The sequence below is a fragment of the Ceratina calcarata genome, unplaced genomic scaffold (genome assembly GCF_001652005.2).
Source record: "Ceratina calcarata isolate Rehan_Ccalc_2016 unplaced genomic scaffold, ASM165200v1 scaffold140, whole genome shotgun sequence".
Taxonomy (NCBI): Eukaryota; Metazoa; Arthropoda; class Insecta; order Hymenoptera; family Apidae; genus Ceratina; species Ceratina calcarata.
The window spans coordinates 363,671-372,869 of record NW_017135119.1 but is presented as its reverse complement, the minus strand read 5'-3'; the positions used below and the strand labels follow the sequence as shown (position 1 = coordinate 372,869).

Genomic DNA, 9,199 nt, shown 5'->3' with positions numbered 1-9,199 from the left:
ACCACGGAATAAGCTTACAAGTTAGGATAAAAAAAAGGAAGTAGCGACAGTATGTAGACCCAGGAGATGGCTACGAGGCGATGCGACCTCCGATGGCGACTTTTCACGGTTTTATTTACCAGTCACCGCTCCACTTACGTGAAAAGTTTAAGCCCGGCGTGGGATGGTGAAGATTACCCGGGGCAACATAAACCGATACCAACGGCGTAAAGGCGCGCGCCCGATATTAGATATCAACGCGTCCCTCCTAGCTTTCATCCGCCATCGAGTGTCCCACCGAGAGCTATCAAACTGATAGAATATGTTCAGCGTTACCGTAACGTGCTACCGCACCTTTACCATGCTTCGCCCTGCATGCAACCCCTCCTCACTCACGGTTTACAGTATCGATACACCCTATCTACTACGATTACCATACCTACCTACTGGCTACGAAAAGTGTCCTCTGCGCTCTTATATTTTTCTTACCCTCGCGGATTTGTTCTTACATTTTTTCCATTTTTTAATACGTTTCTCTATAATGCACACGAAATCAAAATCTACCATGTACATAAGTAGAAAAATAATATCGTAATAAATAGAAATATAATATAATAGAATAATAAATAATAAAATAATAAATAGAAAAATAAAAAAATAACGAGCAGACGTGACAATGACCATTTGTATTGTAGTACATGTAAGCTAGAATAATTGGAATCAAGAACTTTAATAATTTTTCATGGCCTCGTATAATTTGAAATTAGTTTATTGACTAAAGGATATTCAATACGATTATGAATATTCATTATCAATATTATACATCGATTGAATATTAATAATTTACATTAACAGTTACAATTACAGAATAATTGGAATCAAGAACTTTAATAATTTTTCATGGCCTCGTATAATTTGAAATTAGTTTATTGACTAAAAGATATTCAATACGATTATGAATATTCATTATCAATATTATACATCGATTGAATATTAATAATTTACATTAACATATACCATACGAAGCATTAATACTCTCGTTGAATATTGCATACGTCATACTTTATAAAGATGATACTTAATTAAATCACATGTGTAATTCATGAATAATGCGTACGCTTGTATTTGACACAGTAATGCGATTCGTTGATCGACGGGGTCAGAACTCTTGCAGGTAACGGAATAACAAAAATTGATTGGAATCACTGCGCGATGGGAAGCGAGAGCAGGTATCGCATTGTCCGTAGGTTTTTCAAACAAAACGCGAGGCAACGCCGGGCCCCCGGACCTATCATTTTCCTGTTCATTATAACAATTACCTGGCGATAGGCAGAGGGAGGAGGAGCGACGCGGCGGGGTGGCCGGTAAAAGTAATGATTGAAAATAACAGGAATCGCATAAACGTGCAATCAAGGCTGCACCGAGGCGTGTAGGGGTTGTCGGAAATGATCACAGATTTCAGGGCAGTGTGATCATCCAGCTCGAAGACAAGCATTACGCTAATGACGTCCATTATTCTCAGATTATAGAATTATAACGCTGTTCCGATAAATTATTCATATTGCCCCGTCGCGTTCAGTATTTTAGTTTCAGTCCCGGCATGGCCCTCCGCCCCCTTACATCAGCGAGCAAATTTAAATAAATCATGCATAAACAGCGACGTTCTGTATTACTTACGCTGTCGTGTCGCTGCCTCTTAAATTATGCACACCGTAATGCACGGTTGATTAAAAAAAAAAAAGGAATAATGGATCATCGAGTGAAGGCGTTTAAAAAAGTGTTCCAGTTACGTGTACCTATGACAGCGTGATCTAGTTCAATTCTTGTACGAAGATGAAGAACAGTAAACGTGATAATATACATAATAACCTGACCAAGTGATTTTTAGAAATAATTTTGCTGGCTGCATTACTGCAATTCTTATTTTCGTTGCATTCGATGAACAAGGGGCACGTCTCCAAGGAGAGCGAGGAGAGGGTGGAAAAAACGGAGGGGGGCATGGGTCGAGAAAGGTGGAGAAACGTTGGGGAGAAGGTGAAAGGATGCGGTACACTCTGACGGTAAATTGAATTTTTTTCAATTCATTCCACTTCCAGCGAGCGAGCTCAAACTCGATGAGTATCTGTACGCGACAGCGGAGTCTATTCGCAGTAAATTCTCATTATTTTTAAATTGAAAATGAGAAGTGTACGCGGCGGGTGCGGTCGAGAGCACCTTCGCCGCCACTGTGGAATTAAAAAAGGTATGTATATATGTATAGGAGACGGGCAGTGTACTATTCCAAGCGATGCTTATGTACAGTAGTCCCTGTTCCTAACAGTGCGTGGAAGAGTCGCAGAAATTAATTTAATTACCCGGCTACGACTTGTGTGTCAATAACAGAGTTCACTGTGATTTAAATCGATCTGCGAGTCTCTCATAAATTATAGATTTTTATATTAAATTTCTTTAAAAATCCTCAAGATTATTCATTTAAACAGCGATACAATTTTTATCAATTATCGTACCTATGTAAACGTCGAAAATAAACATGCATATTTGGTTCAAACTCATTTATTAATCGGAGCCAAGATACAGTCTGTCCTCGAGGCAGTACTTTTACAATAACATGATATTATATTCCTTGAAAAATAAGAATCGTACTAGATTAATAATAATAGTATAAATCGAGAGTATTAGATACTTCATCTGCATCTAAGGACAAAAGTTTCATGTACAGTATAGTAGGTTTACAGATTCAGGCCACAACGTCGAAATAGGTTTTAACGTAACAAACGATGAACATTCGATACACATTTTATGTACCTAACGATTCAGGTAGGAGTCACTCGTCTTTCGAACGGAACTCATGAAAACATTAAAAATTACGTTACAAAAGATGATTGCAAAGATGTCGGAAATACTTCGCAAATTGAACATCCGCAAAACAACAATTCCTCTCGTCGAGATAGAAAAATAATCTGTAACTGTAAACGAAAACAGATAAACTCTGTAACAAATCTGTGTGTGAAAATAATTTTATTTACGAATAATTCTGATTCTCTCACGTTTGCCTATCACTGATGGAGAAGCGGAACGAAACGTAGACGAAGGTTTAAATAGAAATTCCGATTAATAATTTACCGTCACACATCTTGTTGCGTTTCCCTCCTCTAGCTTCAAATGTTTTCCTGTCGTCGTCGTCGTCGCTCTTTCGCTTTATTTTATTACAATAAATTATTTTCAAACACATCTCAACCTGTTTGATATGATAAATAATTCAGAATTCACCTAAATAGTACTCTTTATACAACAAGTGTTAGAATATGTTATATTTATCAAACACTTAGGTAATAATGTATTCATTTCTGTTTGCAGCTATCGTACATTTAACTACTACTTTTCCTCTTTTTATTGTTAGAGCAGTAAACAACTTTTTTTATTCATCACTTTCACAAAAGACCCGAGAAGAAAACGTGTTGTATCCGCGTCTTAAACTACTCCATTACTCTTCGTCCCTCCTTCGTAGGATATACACCGTATTAACGACACACGTCCGTGTGCCGTAATAAAATTGTCGTCATCGATCTGTTTGCCTTAAATTGCGTTTCGGATAAAATCGAGCTGCGGGGCTTTGAACACTACCGAGACTAAGACGATAAAAGCAGCCGCGAAAAGATTTACCACCTTCTGGTAAGTTAAATGAATGAAAGTAGCGTTAATTCCCTCCGTCTCCTCTCTTTTTTTTTTTTAGGTTTCTGTACGTTATATATGTATTTATATATATATTTATATATTTGTATGTATATATCACGATCTCAAAATTGGAAAAATTTGTTGCACGGATGCTGCAACGATATATATTACTCGAGCTAGTCCACCCTGTTTCCTCACTCGTGGACCACGCAACAGTACTATGTGTAATATATATATATATATTATATATATACTCGACAGTAAATACATCTCGTGACAAAAAGGGTATGACTGACGGGTGGTCAAAAGTTGTCTGCGTTTTTTATCTTGTTTTTCTCTCACTGTTAATCAACGAATCTCTACTACTTTGCGTATATTGTCCGAGGAAAATTATATTCAAGAAGTTGTTGCTTCAATCAACTCGAGAAGAAATTGCGATCTAATTAATTCTCTACGGGACACGTTATTATAATATATAGTTACTTTTTTTTTTTGTTTCAATGCCTGTGATTAGTACCATTAACATCAACTATACAGTTATTGCTATGGAAGCAGTACGACGATTCAGTGGCACGACGAATTCGAACGAATTTATCGCACACGCGTACGCGCACGGTACGTATATGTATATATATATGTATGTATATATATATATTATATATTGTCTTTAAGTAGTCTAATCTACGCATACAATTTGTTTAAAATTATAGTAACTCGCCCCCTCCCGTCCCTCGTATCCATCGTCCGTGCACCGGTGAATTCGGCCCGGATTCGTCGTCGGCCCTGAACTTGCGTAACTTACAACACGTTATTATACAAACAGCTCTTTCTTGTTTTAACGTATAATATTTTTGTTTCCTACTACTGCATTTTTGTTTCCTTTATGTACATAGCGTTTCTTCATTCTAGCGATAACTACAATTAATAACAACTGATACAGAGTTCGTCAACGACGTCGGCGACGCGGCTCGAAAGCTCGCCGCGGATGGGAACGACGTGAACCCTCGAAGGTCACCGGCTTCGTCGACAAAGCCTATATTACAATGTACTCGTCGCTTACTCGGTGCGCTATTATCTCGATTAATTAATTAATTACCTTTATTGTCAATACATTCGGAACGACGTCGCTGTACTTTAAACAGGCTTTTCGTTGAGACGCTCCCTGATCTCGGTACCGACCCCGGGTGAAATTGTACCTGACGTATACTATTCCTGGATCGTTTGTAGTTTGTTCTTCGCGTATCTCTTTCTTGCATATGCTTTGTTTCAGTCGTTAATCGAATGGCGAACGAAGACAAAGAGTTTCATTGATATACAGGACGTCCGAATGGATTAACGAGTACGTCGGTTTTAACGTCGGTTAAAAGGCGAACTGTTACATAACTATTGACTCGCACGTAGTTGAATCATGTTTCCTATACTTGTCTATAGGTACTTATTAATATTATGTATGTATGTATATATATAGAGGTTCTTACACATTTTGTTTGAGAAATCGCGCATATATGCATTTTTAAACTTACCTGTGTTTAAATGTGTACGTACTCCTTTTGTTTATAATTCTTTGTTGAAAGATGTGCGTGTGTATTACTTGCTTGTAAAAGTATCTTTTGCCTAAATAGGTATATGTTTCCTTTATCCTTTGTTCCTCCCTTCTTTCTCTTCAACTTCTGCTTTGAAACACACACACACATACGTAGACTCACACATTCTTACTTTCTCTCCCTCTCTCTCTCTCTTTTCACGTCAACTATTCACGCATACACACACATATTCACTCATTTTCTTTTTCCTCCCTCGTGTAACATGTTTCCTGTGTGTGCGTGTAAAATTCGCGGATACCCAATCGTCGAGTTTCAAGACAACCTCCCGTTCTGTTGTATTTTTTTTTTTCGGATTTTTTTGTGTTTAGTACGACAGAACTCGCAGATGAATCGTAAACGCTAAATTACAATACGATGGCACGCCGTCCCATGCTCGGATCGAATTCGGACTCGAACGTTCTCATAGCTGATACCATTTCTTGTCTTTGTACTTGAGCATCAGCCCGTGAGCCGACTGGGCGAAGCTCTCGGATTCGGTCATCATACGCGCCGAACGATCCTCCAGCTGGGACAGTTTGTCGCCACGCTCGAGGACCATTTGATGAGCCATGTTCACCTCGCCCGTCGCCGTCGTCACGCGTTCGCGAATACCCTCCGCACCCGCGTTCGGTCCTGGTATATGCTTCGCCACCGTGCGCGACGCTCGACCACTCGACTCGCCGACTGAAAACGAGACATTCGCCCGATTTCATTAAACAGACCATGTCTTACGTAAAATCATAAACTTACATAATTCTTCTCTGTCCAGGCTTCGAGCTCCACAACCGAAGAGACCTCTGAAGAAACTTTCCTTCGGCGGTTCGGGCATGTCGTGCCCAGTGAATAAATCTCCCATCATTTCAGTCAACTCAGAGCTGAAAACACACACACAGATATAACATACTTACAATTAGTTATAGAATCCTATTATATTATATTTATCTTTTCTTCTATATAGATAGAAAAAATCTAAGAATGTTTAAATATAAATTCGTAGACTAGTTACAATTTATATCACAGAAATTAAACGTAGAACGTATTTGAGATTTTTATCGTATACTGAGAAACATGGGTGGATACGCGAATTTATATCGTAGAAATTAAACATATCTATTCCTTAGTCATACATTTATGGAAAGATTAGATAGCGAATGAAAACGTACCAGAATTGACTGGACACGGAGAACTTCTGGATCTCGGTGGGCGACGAGAGATACAAACCATGGCCCCTGTTGCTGAGGCACAGTGTCTTTGCAATTCTGTAAAGAAGACAGCAAACGATTATTATGATACTTACTCGCCTCGCGAGATCTGTACGAAATGTGTAAGAATGTGTGTACTGGGATGTAATATAATATAATCATAATATTGTCGAGATTGGAAAATGTGCACTTACGTACGTATGTATACAGGTATGTATAATATATATATTTTTGAATAAGCTTTATCGGCTAATAAAAATATTAATGAGAATCGAAGCGATCGGCCTGATGACATTTAAACAGTTATTATACATGAAGTAATTAAAGAAGTTTAAATTCAGGAATCAAAATAGTATACGTTGGAAAGAGAGAGAAATTATAAAACGCATGTAGGCACGCAGGGCATTGCACGCAAGTTATAAAATACATATTGTGATAGGTGTATTTTATAGATCACTTACTGATCGGTATCGCCATTTACAAAGAGTTGGTGACCCCATATGGACAACATGGGGTCTACAATGCCATGTTTTGTAGTCTGAAAACTGTTAGAGATTACAGAGACAGGAGAAAAGTGAACGTTAAAGCCACACACCAGTAAATAGAGATTTCGTTTAATTAGTCAACATTAACCCTTAAAACATCAAATATTCTCTCTGCTTTATCTTCAAGATACTTTTCATTTCGGTTCAGTGACACGATCCCAGATTTTTTTTTTTGACTCGAATATGTAAAAAGAGTGATGTAAGAGAAGAGAATGGTAAAGTATAAAAGTAATCGTTTGTTACCTAACAGTGAAAAAGAGAAAGAGAAAGAGAGAGAGAGAAAGAGAAAAAGTAGAGAAAGAGAGAGTAGAGAAATCGCTACGCAAATTAGAACGTATACATCGAAGATGCATAATTAGTTTAGAAATAAATGTCTGCCAATTGAAAAAAGTAGTAGTAGTAGAAATTCGTTTGCTTTTCTTCAGCTAATTCAAGAAACGTGAACGGTGCAGTAGAAAAGTGCCGCATAAAGAATTTCTACGTAAAGACGTAAAGCAGGGGTGACGAACCGACGGCTCTTTCCTCCGGCCTTGGCCTTCCATGCCTTTGCGCTAGCCGCACATGACAATGGGTCATTGTACGTAATCGCTTCTCAATTATTGGCCCATCATTCTTAATCTCTACGGCGACGTAAGTGAGACCTTACTTGCGGTCCCAAGGGTCCCAATAGATCCTTGAACGATCGATCCGATTGGTATATGTGACCATCTTAGCGAATAGTTAGAGTCGATGAAACGTAAGTATAAAAAAAGGAGCATTCAACAAATCAGGCCCGTATTTCTTCAAAGATAGATGACTCGTGTCCCTACCGAAAATATGGCTTGTCGCCTGGGGACCAATAAACTAAACGGCTCAGGACAAAGGGGGCTTATCTCACTCATTTCTTCGACATATGGTCGAATAGTAGGTTTCACTACCATTTCAGGGAAATTTAATGTATATGTAATAAATGTTGAGATAAGGAAAATATATGACTTAATTTTGATTAATAAATGAATGGAACAAATCTTCGAATTTTTATTTCACGATCCTTGACCAAATGACTAAACCTAGGGATGGCTACATAAAAATAGTGTTCGAGCCGAGTTAATGAGATCTGATTTGGATTTCGGAAACAAATTATAATGTTGTTTAGAATATCTGTATCTTCCTAGATAGATCCTTCTTGAGTGTCTCTCGAATTTCGTACAATTTCAAACAAAAGAAACGAAGTTAAGGATGTATTGGCTATACAGTCAATCCCAAAAGTTTATGTGCCTTAGAAAAACGCATAAATTTTTAGGATTGACTGTATAGCCAATACATCCTTAACACGAGTCCTGTTTACTAAACCCTTGAAGAAGTCTTAATGAAACATAAGAGACACTTAAATAAATTCTTTCTAAACACATTTTAAATTTTCGTCAAAATCACGATGCACTAGATGTGAGTGATGAACTAGAAGTATATTGCATAGGATCTAAGGCTGCTTTAGTAATTTCTCCTCGGTGTTCTGACTAAGGAGAGAACCGCCGTAGGGTAACCGTGGCTCCCAACATAGAAGTTCGTCACCCCTGACGTAAAGCATGCTACAAGTGTATTAAGGGTTAACGGGTACAGTGGCTAACGTGAAGAGTGGACGCAATATCTTTCCGAAAATGAATATATCTGATGAATCCCTGAAATTTTCATTCTTACACATTCAGGGATTCTAAGCAAAGTCCTTTAGAAAATATCTAGTGTATGCAATATTAATTTTCATAAGATATAGTGTCCACACGTTGCAGACTGTACATGTTAGTTAGTCAGTAAATAAATTACATGCTGCAGATAATAATATTGCTTATCACCATTTCACTAAACGTAATTAATTATTCTATATTTATAACGGTGTCGTCAATCTGAATACATGTTGAAGTATGAAGTCTATTCGACATTCGCTCAGCTACGTAATGCACAGTGCGTCGGTTTATACAATAAAATAATTTTCACGTTATGGTATACGTAAGTTCGAATGATTCGTAACTGCATATACATATATACAATAGCTTTCTGGCCAAGCATTACGAAATTTAATGATTGATTCGTCAGCATATTTTTCTATGCTCAACTCCTTTCACTGGGTATTAAAATTGAAGATTAATATCAGGTAATACATTATTGCCTTTGATGAGAAAATTAAATACAAGCTCGAAGTTAATGTTTTAAGTAAACACACGATCATCTTCCATTATTT

The 9,199-nt window shown here is 37.6% G+C and overlaps 1 protein-coding gene across 11 annotated transcripts in view; it reads right to left on the bottom strand.

The window, feature by feature from the left end:
- Positions 1 to 5,503: 5,503 nt before the first annotated feature.
- Tomosyn (syntaxin-binding protein tomosyn) overlaps positions 5,504 to 9,199 on the bottom strand; it is a 57,870-nt gene continuing 54,174 nt past the window's right edge. For 10 of the 11 annotated variants that reach the window (XM_026817976.1, XM_026817978.1, XM_018033060.2 and 7 more), the window contains 4 exons: positions 6,901 to 6,984; positions 6,401 to 6,496; positions 5,988 to 6,112; positions 5,504 to 5,921 (listed from right to left, as the gene is read on the bottom strand). In XM_026817976.1, the coding sequence (XP_026673777.1) occupies positions 5,659 to 5,921; positions 5,988 to 6,112; positions 6,401 to 6,496; positions 6,901 to 6,984 (568 nt within the window). In that variant the 3' untranslated portion in view covers positions 5,504 to 5,658. The remainder of the gene's footprint in view (positions 5,922 to 5,987; positions 6,113 to 6,400; positions 6,497 to 6,900; positions 6,985 to 9,199) is intronic. The other variant, XM_026817991.1, reaches the window with a different exon arrangement.